This window comes from Rhinolophus sinicus, linkage group LG05, assembly GCF_036562045.2.
Source record: "Rhinolophus sinicus isolate RSC01 linkage group LG05, ASM3656204v1, whole genome shotgun sequence".
In the NCBI taxonomy this organism is placed as follows: domain Eukaryota; kingdom Metazoa; phylum Chordata; class Mammalia; order Chiroptera; family Rhinolophidae; genus Rhinolophus; species Rhinolophus sinicus.
Window position 1 is genome coordinate 149,031,392 of NC_133755.1, and position 23,841 is coordinate 149,055,232.

At 31.9% G+C, this 23,841-nt stretch overlaps 1 protein-coding gene across 18 annotated transcripts in view; it reads right to left on the minus strand.

Annotated features, from left to right (window-relative positions):
- TRDN (triadin) overlaps nt 1-23,841 on the minus strand; it is a 339,477-nt gene that overhangs the window by 20,526 nt on the left and 295,110 nt on the right. For 11 of the 18 annotated variants that reach the window (XM_074333525.1, XM_074333529.1, XM_074333528.1 and 8 more), the window contains 7 exons: nt 18,650-18,676; nt 18,138-18,167; nt 11,273-11,320; nt 10,012-10,029; nt 6,195-6,215; nt 4,242-4,268; nt 3,201-3,239 (listed from right to left, as the gene is read on the minus strand). In XM_074333525.1, coding sequence (XP_074189626.1) covers nt 3,201-3,239; nt 4,242-4,268; nt 6,195-6,215; nt 10,012-10,029; nt 11,273-11,320; nt 18,138-18,167; nt 18,650-18,676 — 210 coding nt within the window. The remainder of the gene's footprint in view (nt 1-3,200; nt 3,240-4,241; nt 4,269-6,194; nt 6,216-10,011; nt 10,030-11,272; nt 11,321-18,137; nt 18,168-18,649; nt 18,677-23,841) is intronic. The other 7 variants (XM_074333522.1, XM_074333517.1, XM_074333512.1 and 4 more) reach the window with 5 other exon arrangements.

Here is a 23,841-nt window from a genome sequence, read left to right on the forward strand (position 1 = left end):
GCACTTTTACTTGGTTCCTTAGAATTTAAAGCATTTACATTCATATATATATTTTTTTGGGGGGTGATTATTCTTTTTTTTATTAGTTTCAGGTGCACAAAACAAAGTAATAGTTAGACATTTATCATTTATATCCATCACACTGTGTCAACCCACATTCCATTATATTTTGAATTAACTGGATTTACCTAAAAGGGTATTATCCAGACTACATAATTCATTGATAGTCTTATAGTTTTATGATAATCAATATCACCAAAATAGGTAATTCTCATTTTAGGTAAAGCACATCTGTTTGCTGTGAGTATTTGCTGTCTACCATTCACTTTGTGTCTGGCTTGAATTAATTTAAAGGACCAATTTATAAATAATCAAAAATATATTCATGATATTAGCTATATTTTATGCAGCAATAGATAAAATAAATCTCATCTCTATCTGTTTTTACTACTATGTTATTTTTTACTATACTCATGATACAAAAGTCTTTTAAAATACAGAACTTTGTCTTCTGATGTGTACTGGAATATTTTATTGAATGTTCATACTGTTCATAGTTTCAATTTTTCCACATTTCTAGTTTTTCATTGAAATTTCAGCTTCTTGCTAGATATCCTACCTGCCCACTTCCTCTGCTATCAGCAGAAGTGAATGCCTGCTAGACATCCTTGCTTTCAAAGAATTTAGTGTTAAGATTGTGCCAATATAATTCAAGTACCTCGATATCAACATAGCATTTGATCAAAGTTCAATATTATCTTTTGTCACATTGTGTGACTGATGACTTTCTTTTCTAGTTGGGACTGTTTGTAAAGATAATGCAAATTAGTTAAAGACAAAGAAAATCTGAAAAGCGGCAAGAGAAAAGTAGTTAGTTACCTACAAGGGAACTCCTATAAGATTGTCAGCTGATTTTTCAACAGGAACTTTGCAGGCCAGAAGGCATTGGCACAAAATATTTAAAGTGATGAAAAGCAAGCACCTACAACCAAAATTACTCTACCAAGCGAAGCTAACATTTAGAATTGAAGGGCAGATGTGGAGCTTCCCAGACAAGAAAAAGCTAAAGGAGTTCACCACTACTAAACCAGTTTTACAAGAAATGTTAAAGGACATTCTTTCAGAAGAAACATTTTAAAAAGATACAAAATATGAATAACAAAATGGCAAGAACTACATACTTATCAATACTTACTTTAGATGTAAATGGATTAAATGCTCCAATCAAAAGACATAGGGTGGCTGAATGAATAAGAAAACAAGCCCCACACACATGCTGCTTACAAGAGACCCACTTCAGATTGAAAGACACACAGAGAAAGTAACGGGATGGAAAAAGACATTTCATGCAAGTAGAAATGAAAAAAATCTAGGGTAGCGATACTTACATCAGACAAAATAGACTTTAGAAAAAAAGGTTATATTAAGAGACAAAAAAGGACCCAGTAATTCCACTTCTGGGTATTTAGATGAAGAAACTCAAAACAACTTGGAGAGACATGTGTATCTTTGTGTTAATTGCAACATTATTTACAATAGCCAAGATCTGAAAGCAAGTTAAGTGTCCATAAATAGACGAATGGATAAAGATGTGGTACATATATATTAATATACAATGGAATATTACTCAGCCATAAAAAAGAATGACATCTTGCCATTTGTGAAGATATGGATGAACTTAGAAAGTATTATGCTAAGTGAAATATATCAGGCAGAGGCAGAGAGATACTATATGATTTCACTTGCATATGAAATCTGGAAAACAAAATAAATGAACAAAACAGAAACAAACTCATAGATACAAGAACATTTTGATGGTTCCCAGATGGGAAAGGAGTGTGCAGATAGGTGAAAAATGGGAAGATAGTAATATGTGGAAATTGCCAGTTACAAATCAGTCACAGGGATATAAAGTACAGAATAGGAAATATAGTTAATAATCGTGCAATAATTATGTATGGTGTCAGATAGGTACTAGATATTGGGGTAATCATCTTGTAAGTTATATAAATGTCTAATCACTATGTTTCACACCTGAGACTAATATAATATTGCATGCCAACTGTAATTAAAATATGTTTAAAAAGAAAATATTAACTAAAATGTCAATTTTTAAAGCAATTTTCATAAAAAATTCAGCTCACTTTAACTCTAAGTTTTATCAACATGGGAATAATTAAAATGTTGTAAATATTTTTTCAGGGTGATTTAAAAAAATATTTGCTACTAACACTTAACAAACATAAATGTTAGCAGTAGAGATTTTTTATTTGCATAAAACAGATATAATATGCATATGGCAATTACAGGGGATTTAAAGTAATTAGAATCCATGGACAATGTGTTGTTCATATAACTGTATTTGGGGGTAAACCAGAAGAATGTGTCTTCTTTTGTTATTAATAATCTTTTGATATGTCTAAGAATGCTTTCTTCCTGATCTAATAGTATATTTCTTTGATGATTAAGACCTTTATAAGTTTCTCAGATAACTACGTTGATTATCACATGACATTGTGTACTTTACTAAATAAATAAATCCAATGTTAATGAAAAAGCAACACTGTGATTCAGCTTTTCACTTGCTGCTCACCAGTGGCACAATACATGGGTGCATACTTGTGGGGACTGGCCTGCTGTCCATTGCTCCTTTGACATTACTACACATCCAATAATTATTTACCACATATCTTCTTTTAATAAAACCAGCACTCATCACATACCTAAATGAAAGTTTTATACATATAAAAATGATATAAATAAAATTGGACTCAAATATTTTGGCTCAGGGCTTTTAAGCTTTTAAAAATTATTTTTTTCTTAAGATGCTTCATTTTTGCTGTTTCTATAGAGAAAAATGGTCATTAGAGTCATGTATTATATTTATTCAAAGCTCTTGCTAAGGTTTGGAGTTGCATTTTGTTTGGTCAATATTGACAATTTAGGTGTTATATGAAAAAGAACTCTGAGGTGTTAATTTAGCAGTAACAGGTAGAGTTTGCTTTAGGATCTAAATTCCTATTTTCTTTAGGTATCTAATAATAATTCAATACTTACACCTCTTGTGTGGCTAATCCTACAATGAGCAGCAATTCTGATGCATGCTTTAAAATCATAAATTGTTCTTAAGTGATAACATTTGTATAATTATATATTTTTATCCCTGTATTTTTATCACTAATTTGATGTTCATGTCTTACCTTTACTTTCCTTTTCAGATTTTTCAATTTTCTTCTTCCCTAGGGGAAAGAAAAACAACAACAACAGAAGTCATTGTCTTAAAAAACATAATTTTTTTTTACTTAATCACAGAACAAGCATTTGGAAATGAGACTTAATTCCATAAGTGAAGGGGGAGGGATCTGCTTTTTCAAGATGTGAAGAGTCTCTCTCTTGTGAGAACATATATACAGAGGGTGTCAAAAAAAGTATACACATTTTAAGAAAGGAAAAAAACTGTTAAAATTGTAATTCTCAATATATACCGATAGCAAAAGATGAATACAAGTCACATTTGACTTCTGCAATTACAAGAGGTGCTCAAAATGGTGACCATCAGCGTGCAGACACTTTTGATTACGGCAGACTACTGCTTGAGCAACGCTGACCAAAGTGTCCTCTTGTGTACATTTTTTTGGCACCCTTGGTATTTTTCTTATGCTTGGTTACTTGGCTTATATTCATTAAGTCACCAGTATGGCAAAGCCCCATCGCTTTGTTTTTGTGTTTACATGCTTTGAAATAAAACTATAGTAAGCCATGTATTATTAATATATTTAAACTAGTAACAACCAGGGGAAAAAAATCTACATTCACAGCTTTTGTCTTTAGGAAATAAGAATTTGACTGGTGTTATAGATGCTCAATAAATAAACTATTGAATAAAACTAATGAACATCACAAAATATCTCCAAGCAAAATGTGGACACTTGCTTTTCGAAACAAGAGTTTTAGTTGATTGATGATGTTGTTCAACTATATTTATCAGACAACAGTGAAAAGGAAACTGATATTTAATGAGTGACAGAGAAGTATGTGGGGGGGGAGGTTATGTATATTATTTCATTTAATACTTATAACAAGCCTTTGGAGAAGTTATTATGCCTGTTCTTTAAGTGAGGAAACTGGGGATTTGAGCAGTTAAGGGTTTTCTCCAAATATTGCACAGCTAGATAGAGGTTCACATTTATATACTATTTCTACAGATCTTTGTTACCTCTTCTGGGGAAGGAAATATTTACCTGATTCTTTGATTTCTGATGTTTCCTCTTTAGAAAAGAAGAATATAATAGGGAAAAAAAGAAAGAAAAATAAAAGGAAGGAACAGTTTTATATTTCAGTAGCAGAAAATTGAGCTTCATCTGCAGATATTTCCTATTGAATTCCAGCAGTAATAACAGTAGACACATGTATATAAAATGCCACAGAAACATACTGATAACTAATATTTCTGAAAACTGTAACTAGAAATCTGTTTTGAAAATAGAACCAATCTAGAGACTAATCTTCTTTTTAATTAAAATTTATAAGATTGACAATGAATAGTAAAATTACATATTTCAAGCGTACAATTCTGTGATGCATCATCTATATATCACAGTGTGTATTCACCACCCAGAGTCAATTCGCCTTCCATCACCATATATTTAACCCCATTTATCCTCTTCCACTAATCTTAAACTCTCTTCAAACATGGTAGAATTAATGAATTCTAAGTTCTTTGGTTTGTTCTGTTAATTATAATTTACAAATTATAAATCTCCATTACATAAACTTTTAACATATTTCTCATATATCCAGGCATGCATGCATTCATTGAATATTCATAAGGCAACTTCATGTATAAGATGCACTAAATATAAAGGATGGGTTTGTGGGATGAAGTTGAAAATATCACTGAAATAAACTCAACTCACTGTGACTACAGTTGGAGTAGTGAAACAAGCTATAAAATGTTATTTGTCCATAGACTATAATAATGCAGAACCAGTCTTTCGTTTTGTCCTTTAAAGAAATTTGTAGACTAACAGTATTTTAAAATATAACATACCAGGTTTTTAAAAATATATATTTCCTCACAAATCAGCTGAAGTGATAACATCTTCTCTAAACCTGATACATTTAACTATCAGTGTTATATAACTTTTTTGGAAACTATTTTCAAATTCAAGAAAATTGGATTAAAATATTTTATTATAATGAAGATAAAAAATGAATGTTTCATAAACAAAACAGTATTTGCAAATGATTATATTTTATACTATCATCCTAGTTTTGATTTTCAACACTTAATTTTTATTATATTCTTCACATTAGTACTAATAATACAAACTAAGTGGACTAGAGATTTTCTCCAACCCAAAGACAACATTTAATGTTTTAACATTGGCATGGAATCCATTCAGAAGAAAACTGTAGCTGCACTTGTAAGAATCTGTTATAACATTCGTAAGGAACCACGTGAGTCCTTGTCATCTAAAAACATTGGATATAATTTCTAGATACATTCTTGACTGAAATGCACATATTTTACCCCAGGGTAAAGCCTGGGTCATGATTTAACAGTATTAAGTAATTTAATTTTTATAAAATTTCATAAATTTTCAAAATGTCATAAACGGTTGCCTTTTTAATATTGTTTGAAATATCAAAATAAAACAGTAATTCTGATATACTAAGAACAACTTACCTGCAAATTTTGAAAAATAAGAAAACAAAAAGCTAATGTGTTAAAATTAAATAATTGAAGGCAGGTATTATGTGTTCTGAATTTTTCTTGACCTAGTAGTGATTATTTGAGTATCTCCATACTGTGTTTACTCAATACAAATTAACAAACAACTAAAAGTACATAAATGAGAAATGCTACCACTTTTTTTACCCACAGGTATTAGCTGTCATGGTAAATGTGTTAATTACACAGCTATGACAACAAAAATTATTTTAGGTGTTCCTTCATATATCCTGGTACAGTGTAATATACCTAATAAATGCTCAATAAATACTTGTTCAAGGATTAATAAATTCAATAAATAGAATATTCTGTCAATCTGAATCATTTATATAGTTAATGGCATGATGGCTATTGCATTAATAAATATACTGTACATTTTTTCTGCATGTATAATTCAAAGAAATTATAAGATTAAATTAATTAAATACCAAGTTCTTAAATTCTAAAATGGTACACTTACTTGAAGCTGGTTTTGGTTGGTCTAAAAAGTAAAAAGGAAAAAAAAAATCAGTGATAATTTTCTACCTATAGGTAAAATATTAGCTATTTATATTTCCTATTTCTTTTTGTTCAAATTAAATTAGGAATAAGATAATTTACACTGAAATGAGCAATAGGCAATGCATTTTGAATAATTTTTAAGTCATATTCCCAATGTAGTCCTGAAAGATGAAGTTGTAAAACTTCAAAGTATAGATTCTTCTTGGTTTCCTCTTTATTCCTGTAAAATCTCATTTTTCATTTGATGCACTACGAATGCTCACAATAATCTGAACTTCTTTTTCTGAATGGCATAAAATATTGTACAAACTACCACTGTCCTTTAGAATACATATGACTATTAATTAATATTAACTATTCAAACTCCCCCAATTTAGTTTGTGAATGAAGAAGCTGACGTTATAAAATCTCAGGAAGAATAAATGAGTGGTAGGTGATAAATACAAAAATATACCATCTAAAGAAATGATCTCTTTCTCCAATATATCTTATCTTCTGAAGTCATTAATTAAAACTTTAATTATTCAGTCTTACACCTCAAGGTATATTTATTCATTAAAAAGTAGGAAACATTTGTTCATGATTGTGAAGAATTTGAATCATCCAAAATTATGTCAACTAACTAATTCATTAACAGTGGGGAATACAAAATAATACTCTTTTAGAGAACAATTAAGAATATCTATAAACTTACATTGCATATACAATTTTATTAAAATATTGCTTTAATAAATTTTATCCCAAAGATAAATTCACAAAACTAGACAGGTAGATCTATTTATTATTGTGTATCATTAAAGAAAGCTTGTTAATCATGTGTAAATCAAAGACTAGTTAATTGTGTACAAGTATATAAGAATACTATTAATGAGGAAATGTTTTATCTACTGATATAAAAAAATCTTCAAAATACAATGTTGAATAGAAAAATATAGAGAAAGGGCTATTTATACGATGTCATGATTTGTGTAAAAAAAGTGGGAATATATATATTTGTATATATGTATGTGTATATGCATTTATATATATTGGTAGAAGGATACATTAAGAAATAAAAATGTTTATATATTAGATACTATTAGATATTTTGGGAATGGCAACTGATAGAATAGGTAATACAGAGGAAAAGGAGGGATATTTTTTCAGTTAGCATCATATATGCCTTAGTGTTTGAACCATGCACAATATTATATATTTTAAAAATTGAGATATATCCTTAAAAGAAGTAAACTATAATAGAATGGGATAATTTATATTTCAAGAAAATATATTATGTTGAAATTTGGATTAGTTTTCAGTAAAATGTAGTATGTGCAATTTGATAGAATATTGTACAATACTATCAATAGTGAATCAATGTCATCAGTATGATAAATGATATTAATACTGACAACAGTGAAATACTGAATATTTTGAAAGGTTCAAGTGAGTATAAAAGAAAATGCTATTTTGTTAATACTGCTGCATTATAGTAATATTTTTGGCAATCCACATATATTGGTTATAATATTTAGCAAAATGTTTCATTGTCAATAATACCACAGTTCCACATCAGATAAACTAGATCTTCCACAAAACCACAAGACTAAACACTATCAGAAAATAAAATGAAAAGCCATTTTATGCTTTGTTTTAATTTTCAAATTTAGTAAAAGTAGTGAATTAAGATAATGTAAGCCAAAAATGCAATAACACCTGTTTTTATAGGTGGAGATGTTTTTCTTGATATTTACCTTTTTCTAGAGAGAAAAATCAAAATTAACTGACAATCTGTGGATTGTTTGAGTAGGAAGCATTTCTTATTTATATATTTACAGGCTACCATCATTTACATGGGAAGCATGGCCCCAAAGTCATTTGCATATAATTGGAACACAGAAAGCATATTGTCATAGAAACACAGTAAAAACAAGGTCAGGTTCATTTTCAGGGCATCCTGTAAGACAGTTACAAACCTACTAGCCCTCTTGGGGCCATGTGGTATAAAAGAGAATAGAATATGACAAAGTGGGGAATAATAAGAAGAGGATTTTTCTCTTTGGTAAAGGTTGACTCATCCCTTGGGGATATTTTAAAGCAGATGACAAATTGCCTTTGGCATTTTACAAGCTCTCTCTTTACCTCTTTGACTCTTTCTAGTTCTTTTAATGCTGGGTCTGAAGCATTTTGGTGCTAGACATTAGCTTCTTGTTGAAAATTTAACCCAGACCTGCCTTATTCCAGAAAGTACCACATTTGTATTTTTATCTTACTGAACCACCCTCTCTTTCCAGGTCCAGTTAGATTTCTCATAGATGTATGTAAACTAAGTATAGGAGACTACAAATGAAATCAAAATTTGTAATTGATATCTCTGTTAATCTTCTGAAAAATATTAATTAAAAAACAAAAAATAGGATCTCTCTCTCTCTCTCATCAAATTGGAATTTCAAATGAAGCCACATAGGGTAGGATATTTTGAATGAAGTTGAGAATACTTTGAAATGGAGAAGAGCACTGTCAAGCATTAATTCTTTTTAATCACTTCCAGGGTTAGTGCTCCTGAGCTTTAATTAATATTTAACTGGCCTTTGCTTATCTCACTCCTGAATTTGGAGATTCTCTTAAGTACTGCTATTTTTCCCCAACATGGTGCACCAGCAGTGAAGTAGGTGAGAAGATGTAGGACCCGTGTTGTCATAAGACTAAATTGGATATATGTATATTAGGGATTGACAGCATTCAAGAATGAACTTTTATGAACTTAATTTGCATAAATGTTAATATTAAATAAGCATGCAAAATAAAAAAAATTAAGTAGCTAATATTCAAGTTATTAAACTGTCATAATCATAGCAATACCAAAGTATAATAAATTATAGTAACAATAATAATATTATGCAAATGTTTATTCAAAATATATGCAACAGGTTCTTTGATTTGAATATATATTCTATTTAGGCCCCATACATTTGCACCATATCTCCTGAACAACTTATGTAGCTTCCTAACTGGACTCACCAAATTCATCTTTGGACCTTGTCAATCCATTTTCATAAAGACCCAGAGAATATTTGACCAACAGCTACTCATGACTTCACCTAGGTTTCCATTTCACAAATACAGATCATTCAAGGACCATCATAACAATTTTGACACAATTTTGGATATATTTCCTACCTTTGTGATAATGGGCAAATGCTCATGTCTTCCTGAGCCCAATAATCACCTTTTAAACTCTACAACTGTAATAATCTCTGTATCACTCCTAAGCAATAAAATGGCTGGTCTCTAAAGTTCATACTCATGAGAAAATTCCATGATTTTAATAAACAAATGGCAAAATGTTTATAATTTTATGGATTTCTAAATACCAACAAGTACCTACAGTATAATTAATACTTCTTAAAGCAAACAAATTAAAAATAATATGTTGTTCATATTGCCGGTAATTGTATACCATTTCTTATTTTTCATTATTCATTATGAATGTTTAAAAGATTCTCATCACCCTAGCTTCTTAGTGTTATTTTATAGCCTATATGGCCTCACTCTTTTAATATTGAGAACAGTGATATAACTTCCAGAGATTTATTCTGTATAATTATAGTTAACTATTAATTAGTAGAGAAAGATAAGGATGTTAAATCAAAGCCATAGCAAAAACATTAATTTATCACCTATATAGGTATTTTAGTCTTAGGCAACACTAAAAATAATAATTTAAAAAAAAGCAAATTGTTAAAGTTGAAATGAGCAAGCAATACTTTTGAGATTTTATTATTTTCATCTCTTACTTGCTGGTTTGGGCTTGACTGTGGAGAGTGGAGGAAAATAAATGTCATATTGATGAATATAAACCATGGGGAAAAACAACTCTTTAGCATTTATACTTATCCTTCTTAGTTTTAGATTCTCTTTTTATCAGAAGCATAATCCATTCTCTCTGAGCACTATTATTTCACTGTCAGTGAATACATTAATCACATTGCTAAAGAAAAACTAAGACACATGAAATGTATGCAAAATTTTAAACTAGTATATATTTGAAACACAGATACATTGGGCTAGTTTCTTCATAATCTCCAAATACCTATATAACTAAATGAGATATTCAGAGGATCATATTAACAACTTATGGTGAAAATTAGAGGAACATTAACTAAAATTATGAGCTTAGGCAATGGTTGGAATAGAGTAAAATGGTCATAAGAGATAATGTGAAATGGCCTTATGGAGTTTCTTTCTTCCTCATGTAATAATAGTCTATAATTTCTATAAATAATTAGTTCTTTCCTGAATTTTATTATATTTTCCTCTGAGAAACTGTATTTAAATCCTCATTATCATGATTATCTCTGTTGAAAGAAATTACTTTTCAGACTTTTTCTGTTGGATTTACTTTTAATAAGAGATTTACTATTCATGACTAAGGTGGGTAGGATTTCTGTCTTGGAATCAAATGGAAGAGATTCAGTGGTTACAGATGTCAGCAGAGATGACTCAGTTTTGTTCATCCTTACAGAAAAGAGCTCTAGAACTGCAAGAGTGTGTGTACACCCTTGTTTTTCTCACATGAAACAATGAGGGATGGACTGTTTTGCTTTAATATTATACATTCTGTTGATCTTTCTCTGGGGCAGCTCCACGTAACTGTCTGTGGAGCTCTCATGAGAGGAAATTATTCCATAGAATACATACATAACAGAAAGTTTCAGATTTTTGTGACTTTAAAATTTGAGAAAATATGCTTTGAGAATAAGACTAAACACCTAATAGCACATGGTAATCAATGCATAATATGGATTTCCTCATGCATTATATGTAAGCTTAGGTCAATCACACTTTTAAAAACTAAAGTTATGTCATTCTAATTTTCCAGTGTTAATTTTTATTGAGTATATCTTTTAGTCATTTATAAGAATTCAGAATCTTAGAATATATGGCACTAAAAGTATGCAAACATCAGTGAAGATGTGTGTGTGCATGTGTGTGTGTGTGTGTACCCACATAACATAAAACTGATACATAGAAGAAAAATATGAAATATCTACTAACCTGTTTTTTCTGTTGTGGTAGCTTTTACCTGCTTGACAACTTTATCTTCTGTAATAGGAAAAAAATGTAGTCACAAGTAGAAATTTTAAATGTGTCGGTACAAAACAATGACATATTTCAACCTTGATATTTTACATTCACTTAGAAATAACACCAATATTGACATAAACACAGCTGTTTCCTTAATAAAATAGCAAGTGATGACTTCTATTCAAATTGGATGGAAGCACAAAGAAAACTTGTTCATCTGCAGATGTCCTTTGACGTTTTCTTTCTATAAGAGTTTTCCTAATTCAAATCATCCCCTAACCTGCCAAAACACACCCTATCCCTTGCCTTCACTATATTTCCCTGTATTTTTCTACACAGAGTATTGTTTTATAAAACATGTATCCCCTTTTCATTATTGAATTAGAATAGGAAGAAGACTTTTTTTATCTTTCTTGTGCAAGATACCTCCCTGGGAACCTAGGGTTAGCAGGGAAACCTAAGCTTTTTTTGTTTGTTTTTTTATGGTGTAAAGCTAGGGCAGGGCAAAAGTGGTATATATACAGAATGCTTTCTGTTCCCTATGTTTTTATCGACATAGTTAAAGATTTGAGTCAAGGAGATTATTATAATGATCCGATATAAAGTTAAAGTTTTCAAGTATTCAGCATGGGAGTCTATCAGCTGGTCAAACTTCCTAATGGAAAAGCTTTATTGGGAAACCAAATTTAAAGAGAATGAATGTTATTATTGAAATAAAAGAAAGGTGTAGCTAGAGGAGAACATATTTGCTGTATATTCAAAGACTAAAATCTCTCATTCTTTCTGTAATTTCACCTCAAAATGACTGACATCTGGAACAGTGAAGAAATAACAGGTTTTCATTATTCTTTAAATTAGGCGGTTCTAAAAATTGTTTCTAAGGTTCTGCTTATGTCGATATAGACAGCTATTCTCTATTCTCCAGCTCCGCTTTCTTTATTCCTAGGGTTTCTGCTGTTAATTTCTCATGTTTTTGAAAGCATAGGCAAATAAAATCAACCTGACTCAAATCCATTGTACACAGATTCTGTAAAGTAAAACTTTAAAAAATGTAAGCAAAAGGTTTCCTAAGATACGTTTAAAGAAAGTATGCTTTAACTTTTTTAAGATTCTGGACTAACCATATTCAAAACATTGGATAAATCATTTATCCTAGAATAAAGGAAAAAGTTCTACAGAATAGTTGAGGTTTGGGACTGCCTCAAAATTAAATTCTTATTAAATTAGTTTAAACGGAAACTTGAATAAAGTTGCTCATCTTAAATAAAAACCAATTATTAAGCTCACCTTGGTAAATTTTGTGTTTCTTTTTATTAGTGGAACACATTGGCTTACCTCGACTTTTTCCTAAATTTAAGACAAGGAATAAAAAGAAAGGAAGGAAGACAAAGATGGAGTAAAAAAGAAAGGAGGAAAAGTAGAGAGAAATGTGGATGTGCTTTTTCTTGTTTTGGAGTCTAAAATGGTCACGTTTGAATGAGCCAATCTAAATTACAAATGTTTTCTAAGGCTGTCTTGCCCAAACAGAACAAAACAAAATAACATATAGAGCCCATTCATCTGAATGCTGGGGATGATTGTGCTAAACTAAGCCTCTGATGGGAAAGGAGGACTAGTTGTATAGTAACATGGGACTGGTGAAGTCATCAGTACAAAAAACACTGTGAAGATGACAAACATTGGAGATGTTCTAGAACCTGGATGGCTTAAGACAGGAATCCTAACTAAGAACTTTAGAATAGACTCTAAGCTCTTCATCCTGCTAAAACTAGAGAATTGAGAGATAATTTGATACTACAAATACTGCCTACACAAAACCTAGTTTACATTGAGAAACAGTCTTTTCTTGTTTCACTATGTCTTCTTCTGAAAATAATAAAAATGAAATCTTTTCAGGTGTCTAGCTTTATAAATGAAGACACAGTGAATTCCTTCTGTGACTTAGGCCAATGTTCAGTAGAAAATAACATAGATTCACCAATTGTGCCCATAGAAAAAAAACTATTCCAAAATTTTCATGTCATCGTAGTTTATATAAAAAAGTTTGGGTTGCATGAAAACAATATACCAAGAATTCTTATTTACATTTAAGCACCTGTAATACCCAAAAAGTAGGCTATAATGAAGTATCAATACTGAAACAGAAATTGCAAATTTATATTATTGAAAAGATTTTAAAATTTTCTTGTGAAAATTCTATATAACATTATAGATAAAATTCACATATACTCTGTGCATTTGAGTTTTTTTGGATGAAGCTAAAAAATATTTATTTATAGAAATAAATAACATTCAATTAAATCACTACAAAACTACACTATTTAACAATAATAAATAAAAGTTTTAAATGATACAAGGCCTAACTAGAGGTTTTAAATGGTATTAGGTTTCTGGTGAAGAATAAAAATTGTAGGTGATATGCAAAGTATTTATGTCTAGTAATACACACTCATCTGCAGCAAATAAATATAAATAAATCATGAGATAATAGGCATCTATGAGCCTTGTTACATTAAAATATATTATTTATAAGAACAACTAAACTCAAGCTTATGATTAGTTGCTAGGTAAGATCTGGTGAGAATTAAAGGAATAATATAGTATTGTATATACATCTAGACTTCAATTCTTGAATTTGGTGATATTGAAGAATCCTGATAAGTAATTTTTATAATGAAGTAATTGTTTCCACAAAAACTAAGGGTTTTTGTCACTTGCCTCAGGTCAATAGCTAGTTGGTACCACAGCTAAGATATCAGCACTAAATAGCAATACAAACTTGGAAAGTTTATCCTGACTTGAGGTCAATGTTTCCTCTTAATAAAATGATTGCTAGTCTGAAACAATCTCTTAGTGAGAGAACCCAGGATTTTGAGTAAATCAGACATAGGCAGAATCCTACCTCCTATATTTAACTTGAAAATCTTGGAAAAATAATTTAATTTCTGAAGCTGGTCTATTGGATTATTTTCATAGATATTAAATATAACTAATAATTGTCATGTTTCATGTCTCTCATAGTGATATGAAACTAAAAATCTTATGTTATTCTTTAACTTATAGCAGATGCCAAGTAATTATTAATTATATGTAATTATATATAATCATAATTCTTGTCCTCTTTTTCTTCTAATCTCAGTAAATATGACTTTTATGACTCATGTGCGTGATCAGAAAGAAACTGACAAATTAAACATGATCACATTTGTTTTCAAAATCCCCCAGAAATGTCTCCTGAAAACTGGGGTGGGCTGAGGCCCACTTAGAGCCAAATAATGAGGATCTGGGTGGCTCTGTGTAAAATCTCCACTGGTGGGTGGTAAGCCTCTTTTAATTCTAAAATGAAGTTAATGTCAGCTCTATCAATTTAAGAATGAAAATATTGTTATTTGATTTTGTTTCCCTTTTAACTTGTCACTCTGAAGGGAAAACCCAAAGCAGAAAATTTAATATCTGAATAACAATTAACTAGAGCACAAATTCAGTTTTGGAAATTATTTTATTTTGTTTACCATCATTGAAAAGCAAAATTGTACTAAAAATTATTCCAGTTTCATGCTGGTTTGTCAATGCTGGACTATTAAACAGACAGTGGTTAGAATCATGCCACATGCTTGTCGGTCATTAAGTTGTTGCTACTGCTAATTGATTTCAACCTGAATTTTATGTTTTCCAAAGATGTTTGTTGTGTAGAAGAGTTCTGGCTTGAATTGTGTCCCACACAAAAAATATATCCTCAAGTCATAACCCCCAGTACCCCACAATGTGACTGTAATGCAGGGACTCAGCTCCTGCTCCCCACATAAGAACGTAGGACATGGTGAGGCCAAAAAGAAACACCCACAGAGCCATAGATAGGGGAGTCATACCACTATATTCTCGCTGGCGGCTGGATGGGAGACACATGATCGGCAACCTGCTGTCCGCTTCTCTCTGCCAACCAAACCCCCAGCGTAGCCACGGCAGTTATATCAGTGGCTAATGGCTGACTGGTTACAGCTGATGGCCAACTAGTCACAGCTGATGGCCATCTACTACTGGAGCCAGCACCTTTCCACATGAGGCCCAGAGCCTGGAAACTGCTCTCTGGGGTCAAGTGCTCACTGAACCCACAGTGACCTTATTTGGAAATAGGATGGTTGCAGATGTGATTAGATAAGATAAGATGAGGTCATACTGGAGTAGGGTGGGTCCTTAATCCAATCTGACTGGTATCCTTATAAAAAGAGGAAAAGAGAAACAAGGGTAGAGACACACAGGAAGAAGATGACTATGTGATGATGGAAGCAGAGATTGGAGTGATGCTTCTACAAGCCAAGGGACACAAAGATTGCTGGCAAACACCTGAGGCTACAACAAGCAAGGAAAGGTTCTCCTATATAGGCTTCAAAGAGAGTGTGGCTCTGATGACATCCTAATTTTGGACTTGTAGCCTCTAGAACCATGAAAGAATAAATTTTTGTTGTTTTAACCTACCCATTTTGTGGTACTTTATTCCAGGCATCCTGGGAATGGTACTGGGAAGTGGGATGCTGCTGTAATAAATATCTATAAATGTGGAAGTGTCTTTGGAATTAGGTAATGGGTTGAGGATCGAAGATTTTTGAGGCACTTGATATAAAAAGACTACATGCCTTGAAAAGATGATTGGCAGAAATATTGACATTAAAGGCTATTCTGATGAGTATTCATAAAGAATTGAGGAGAGCTATAAAGAAAGCTTCTGTCATCTTAGAGAATACATGTGTCATCATGAACACAATGTTAGAAATAAGAATGTTAAATGTGTTTCTGCTGAGGTCTCAGAAGGAAATAAGGAGCATGTTACTATATACTAGATGAAGGGTGATTTTTGTTATGAAGGAGCAGAGGTGTTGGCTGAATTGTATTCTTCTATTGGGTGGAAGGTAGAACTTAACAAGTGAAAAACATGAGTATTTAGCTGAGGAAGTTTCCAAGCAAAGTGTGAAAGATTCAGCCTGGTTTCTCCTTGCTGCTTATAATAAAATGGGAAAGGGGAAACAAATTGAAGAATGAACTGTTAAGCAAAAGGAACCAGCACATGGTTTAGATAGAGTGCCCTGGAGACTGGGTCAATGATATGGCTGGACAAATTTTGGTAAAGTGAGTAAAGAATAATTGTGTGACTCATAGATCCAATCCACCATCTCAGCAGAAGGCAGGATAGAGATGTGTTGATCCAGTAAAGATCTGTGGAGGGCCTTCTTGTCCAATGGCTTGGACACCCTTTAACTGAGTGCAAGACTGGTCATGCTTTTGAGAATATTATACAAATAGAAGCAATGCCAGCCTGGGAAAAAGGGACAGAGATGGGATACAATGAAGGAATAACACTGTCGATGGCAGAACCATGGATTCAAACTTGAGCTAATAGGACCTCCTCAGGTAGACAGGGCATGACTGCCACCTACATGGGTCAAGAGGGCAGAGCCACCACCCTATCGGGCCCAGAGGGCAAGAATTGAGCCAATGAGAATTTTCTCAGGATTTGAGATCTAATGGAATTTTCCCTGCTATGTTGTGGATTTACTTGGAACGTGTGACCTCTTTTTTTTTTTCTTTCCAATTTCTCCCTTTAGGAATGGCAATGTCTATCTTGTGGCTATCTCACTATTTTATTTTGGAAGCAGTAATTTGTTTTTTGGTTTTTTAGTTTCACAGAGGGAACTTTTTTGCAGGAAAAATTATACCCTCTCAGTCACCCATAATTTTTTTACATATAATGATTTTTGACTTTTTGAATTGAAAAAAATTTGAATAGAGAGTTGATAAACTGGATGAGACTTAAGGACTGTAGAATGGGGTGAATATGTTTTGCACCATACGAAGGACATGAATGGGGGGGATGCAGGATGCAGAAAGCAGACCTCTATGGATTGAATTGTGTTCTCCAAAAAGACATGCTGAAGTTCTAACCCCCACTAACTCAGAATGTCACCTTATTTGGAAATAGGGTCATTGTAGATGGAATTAGTTAAGAATTTGTCATATGGGAGTAGGGTAGGTCCTTAATCCAATATGACTGTTGTCCATATAAGAAGAGGAGAAAAGGTATGATGATAGAGACACAAAGAGATATGATGTCCATGTGACAACAGAGGCTGAAATTGGAGTGATGCTTGTATAATCCAAGGAACACCAAAGATTGCTGGCAAATACCAGAAGCCAGAAGATGCATGTATTGATTCTTCCCTACAGGTTTCAAGGGACACATGGCCCTACTGACACCTCGAGTTTGGACGTCTAGCTTCCAGAACTATGAGATAATGAATCTCTGTGTTTCAGTCACTGAGTTTATGATATTTTATTACAGCAGCCTTACAATCCTAATACAGTTAGGGAACATGAACCAAAATTTTAAGGGTTTTGGGAATTTGATTGCTCTTTGTTCTTTTAAAAAAGATTCTGCGGACTACTACAGCCCTCAAAAATATTCAATCACTCAGGAGCCCCCAAAAAGGAGAAAAGTGAGAGCAGGGTTTTTTTTGACGATATTTATGTCCTATAATCAGCAAATATAATCAGCAAAAGTAGTGTTTTTGTAAAACTGAGCTCTATTAGTCAATTGTTTTTTTCTGAACCATATAAATTTCTGAGCAGTCTCACCTATATAAGTAGTTTGTTTTTTTTCCCCCTAGAAACACATAGTACAAAATATGTAGCATGTTTGCTTTATTTTAAAAAGGTGATGAAGGATAAAATTTTGGTATAATATTTACACTAGGACCCAACATTTGCAAAGATATACTCATATTATGCTATTCATTATAAATATGGAATTACAAGTATGAATCTATACATAAAATTCACATACCTGGCTTGTCTTCCTTTTTTACTTGTGGCTCTAAAAATACAGATAAATAATAATACTGTTGATTATATAAAGATATATTTCCCATACTCATGCATATTTCATTTACATATTATTCATTGTTTTTTAATAAGCCATATTAATTTTCTTCTTATACTTGCAGAAAATTAATACAAACAGACAAATAATGGTTCCTCATTATCAATCACAATAGGAGTAATTTGGAGAAAAAAGTAACAATGTGAACTAAGATTTTTAATGAAAAGTTAATTGAAGGTACTCATTTGTACCTCCAGTGAATAAAGGATGAAGGAAAACTTTAGCATAGTAGGTTCTCAGAAATACATTTAGGAAATAGGTACATTGTCTACACAAAATAGTGAAGCTCTAACTTTAAGCAAAATACTCAACAATGGAATCATAGGATGATTAAAGCATGCATTTAAGATTTGTTTTATTTATTTATTTATTTATTTATTTATTTATTTATTTATTTATTTATACACACAACATACGTGGAGGCTTAGGCTTGACTTCCTTACCTAGACAAAGTTAAAAAAAATTATTAAAGACTTAGTCATTCAATTCTTATTTAATTGACATTGAATATGATAGAACATTATAAATTTGAATATCAAAATCAAACCATATAGAACCTACCGTGTTTCCCAGAAAATAAGACCTAGCTGGACAATCAGCTCTAATGAGTCTTTTGGAGCAAAAATTAATATAAGACCTGGTCTTCTTTTACTATACTATAAGACTGGGTATATAATATAATATAATATAATATAATATAATATAATATAATATAATATAATATAATATAATATATATAATACAAAGTCATATTAATTTTTGTTCTAAAAGACGCATTAGAGCTGATTGTCCAGCTAGGTCTTATTTTCAGGGAAACACGGAAGCTATTATTCTTTATTGAAATTCTACAAGATATATGATTAATGGCCATGCCAAGTTACTAATTGAAAAATTATTTTAAATAATAAAGCTAAGTTTAATTTTATTACACCATTAAACGTAATTTGTTCATGTGTGCAATGTTAACGTTTTAATCTAATATTAAGAAAGGACACATGGTTTTATTTGGAGACATTATTTTTAACCCTTCATTGCACAAGATGAAAGAATGTGAGACTATTATTTTCCATTAACATTATTAATATGCTATTTGTCCCAGTATAATATATTAAAAGTGACTGCTGCTGAATTTGAAGTTCCTTATGACTAGGAATATATCAAGTTTTCATGGCATGCTGGGACCCTAATGCAGAGGTTGGTAAATGCACTGTAAGAGATCAGATAGTATATATTTTTGAATTTGGGGTCATAATTATCTCTGTTGCAACTATTGAACTTTATTGTTGTAGCACAGAAGCAGCCATTAACAGTAAGTCAATGAATGGGAATAGCTGTGTTCCTGTAAAACTTTGTTTACAGAAACTGGTTTCTAGTCTATAGGCCATTGTTTGCCAATCTCTGCCATATCTGTAGTCAGTTTTAATTTTATTTCTTTTCTTATCTCAACTAAGATTTTGACAGTAAAAATAAAAATTAAAAAAAAATCTTCCTTTGATTCTGTATTCTCTTAGAATGCCATCCAATACCCTTCCCTCACTGCTCAACTCAGTTTCTTAAGAATGTAAGCTTTATGTGCCCTTTTTCACTTCTTGAATCCCATTTAATCATCGATTCACTAATCTAGAACTTTCTAGATTATGTAATCTAGAAAGTTACATAATCTATTCCCACCATTCTATTCATCAGGCCACTCTGATCACCAATTCTCCCCTACTTTCCAAGACCAATGAACATATCTAACTATACTGATCTCTTTCTCCTTTCTAAATCTCTGTTCATTTGGCTTCTCATACAAATGCACATAAAAATTCTATTATAATAGAATAAATATTAATATTCCCTCTTTATTCTCAAAACTGTCCTGGCATCTTTTACTTCTAGTGGAATAGACCTGATTAATCTTCTCATTTGAAACTATAGAAAACAGACAAAAGTACATAAAACAATGGTTGTAAAGATATGAACATCATACAACAAAGAATAGTGATCCTTAAATTATGGGTAACAAATGATGTGTGCCCCATTACTGTTCTACCTTAATGCCTTGAGAAAGTTACATGGAGAACAGACCTGAGTTGATTAGATGGAGCTAGGAACATGGAAAGGCCAAGACAACTAGAGAACATAAGTCAGAGTAACGTAAAGTAGAGAGCTGTACTAAGAAGAAAAAGAGAGATAAAGAAAGTCCTGGATAATTTTGGAAGACCTCCTTAAGTCTTCAGATGAACACTGACAAGTATATGCATGGTAGAAAACTGCCAGAGATCAGGGAAGGAAATAATGGAAAGAATACTATAGCTCTTTATAGTAGGTGTTGAAGTTAGGTAGTGTTAGTTCTCCAACTTTGTTATTTTTGTTCAGTATTGTGTTGGTTATTCTAGATTGTTCCCATTCCACATAAACTTTAGAATCAGTCAATATCCACAAAATCACTTGCAGGAATTTTGATGGGAATTTCATTGAATCTATAGGTCAATTTGAAGAACTGACATCTTAAGTAATATTGCATCTACAAAAATGGACTCTGTCTCCATTTATTTACATTTTTTATTTTTTTCATCTGAGTTTCGTTTTCTTTGCTTTTTATTTGGCTAATTTTTACTTAGGGCTCAGCTCAGCTACCTGTTTTTTAGAACAGGTAGCTCTTCCTTATCTGATGTTGGTTGGATTGATTTTCCCTTTATGTGACAACATTATTTTTTTGATCTCTTGATCATTATATTAATCACAATCTAGCATAAATATTAACTTAAGAGAAAGCTTCCTCTTCTAGACTGTGAGATATTTGTGAACAGAGAGCATTTGTATCCATCACTGAATCCAGAGAATTGCTACAATGCCTAATACATGGTCACATGGTAGGTACTCAATTATTGTTTGGTCATTCGATAAATAAATAAAATAATTGATGAAAACAAAAGAAAGTAAATAAATAAACAAATGGATCAATGAAAAATGAAGGTAGGAAAACATAGGAATTCAGGAATTACATTTGAATACAAAATGCATGTTAAAATTACTGCATACTATCTTTGACTTAGCAAAACAATTTGCCAGTCAGGCAAAGATAAAAAGTGCAATCAGTTATATAATTCTCAATGTTTTAATATATAAACAAATAAGTTGTTTAAGAGAAGCATAACAATTGCTGGTAATGATATCTGAGATGAAAATCTTTTATGGATTCCAGGGGAGGGGGAAAGACTGTATAATATAGTAAACAACATCGTGAACAATATTCCTACCCTAAATATGTAATAGTTTTCACAGAAATCCACCGACTGCTCTCAACATATACCAATGACACCATACCAAGTAAGTTCAATAAAAGAAATGTTACTTTGGGTCCAATCAATGTGGCACTTTATATAGTTATGTACTCTGTCTAAATGTAAGTATAAAATCAGTTATTGGAACTCTATACAGTGATATTTGGAGGATTGACCAATTGTGTTTCTTTTCCAGAATTTAATTAAATATATGGACATAATCCTAAGAAACAGGTACAACACACACACACACACACACACACACACAACACACAAACATACCAACACAAGTTGTGTGCAAATATAAGGGTGTTTAATTATGCTCTTGAAGCACAGTCTGGTTAAAAAAAATCGTGACTTAAATGTTCTACACATTTCTATCATTGAGTTGTGATAAATACTCGACAACTATGTATTTTCATGAAGCTTACTAATTCTAATATCTAGGTTTCAGAGTTGGTTCTTCACATGCCCTACCCCATAGTTACTTATTTCCAAATTCAATTTCAACTGTGGTCCCATAACAGCTCTCTAATTATTCTGCTGTTCTCTTTATATTCTGTGTTAATGGGTTTTTTATTGTGTTCTTCCAAAATATATGCTGAAGTCCTCACATTCAGTACTTTATAAATGTGAACTTATTTGGAAATAGGGTCTTTGCAAATAAATTAAGACAAGGTCATTAGTGTGGGCCCTACCCCAATGTGACTGGTGTCATTAAAAGAGGAGAAGAGACACAGAAATTGAATGTACAGAGGGAAAATTATGTAAGGAAACAAAGGGAGAACACCATGTGATGACAGAGGCAGAGATTGAATGATGCATTTACAATCCAAGGAACACCAAGGATTGCTGGCGATACAAGAAACTAAGAGCAAGACGTGGAACAGGTTATCTTCTAGAACCTTCAAAGAGAGCAGGGTCCTGCCCACACCTTGATTTTAGACTTTTGTATGTAAAACTGCGAGAAAATAAATGTTTATTGTTTGAAAGCACTCAGTTTGTGGCACTTATTACCACAGACAGACCTAGGAAATTAAAACACTATGCCAGTCCACCACTGCATGTCGCCATAATTACCAAGAACATTCAAATTGATCACGAAAACACATGCTTTCTCCCATCACTTTTCTTTCAACTCTGTAGCCAGAAAGATTTTCTAGAAAATATTGTCTAGTCATTCCACATATCACATCTCAGCCTAAAGCATGTACCTTCATTATTAACTCCAACTGCCTCTGCCTAGTCAATGAGGTTATTGATGAACATAATTGCTGCTTATCTCATCACCTTCTTCTCTCTGTTCACCATTTTATATTCTACATTCCAGCCATACTGAAGTATTATATTTGTAAAAACCAGCATATGGTCTCTTTTGCCTTTGGGCTATCTTATATGTATAGAACATTCTTCCTCCTTCTTCAACTGGCTAAATCCCATTTGTTATTTAGATCTTCCCAGCCAAATAAACAGTTTTCTCTTAATCCCTCAGTTCACCTTTCATAGCCCCATAGTATTCTTTCCTTATCTTTACCTTAGAACTAAAAAAACTTTCTTTAAATATCTGTTTGCTTTATTATCACCTTTAATATCTTGTAACTTCCATATAAGCAGGGATTGTGGTGTTTCCAACGCTTAGCATGGCTCCTGGCTTATCACAATTTATCAACAACATATGTGGACTGAATTAAACAAATCCCTACTATGCAAATAGTGTATGTTAGCAATTGAGTGCAAATTTGGACTAGAAGCTTTTCACTAGAATTTTGCTGGGGTATATGCCTCACTCTAAGGCCATGAGATCCTTGCTGTTGATAGGGCAGATGTTGAAGTTAGGAAGGACTGTTATTCAGCTCCAGTACATGGGTAAATTAATAACTAAGGAAACAAAGATATATATATATCTTAGCAAGATACCTTAAACTTGAAAAATAAAGTAAGTGGATATATAAATTCCTAGTAAACAGAATTGTTAACTTTAAGTATATGTTGTTCTAATATTCTCTTCTAAGTTTAACTTGTTATTTTTAAATTATTGAGGTGGTTGCAGTGAAGGCTTTTAGTGGAATCCTGTTAAACATTGAATTGGATTTGAATAATAAATCTTAACTTATTCCTGCAACAATTAGGCAACTGTCTCAATTACCTCTGGCATTTAGTTCGAGTTCATGACCCTGGAACTATGTCACTTGCATTATTATCATTTGTTTTCTCTTTATTTTTACAGTGAGTAATAAGTATGTCTTACTGAACTGATATCAACTCACTACGCTCCAGGCAAAAAATACAAATAAAAACAAAGAAAAAAAGCAATACACCTCTCTGTGTTATGCCACTAG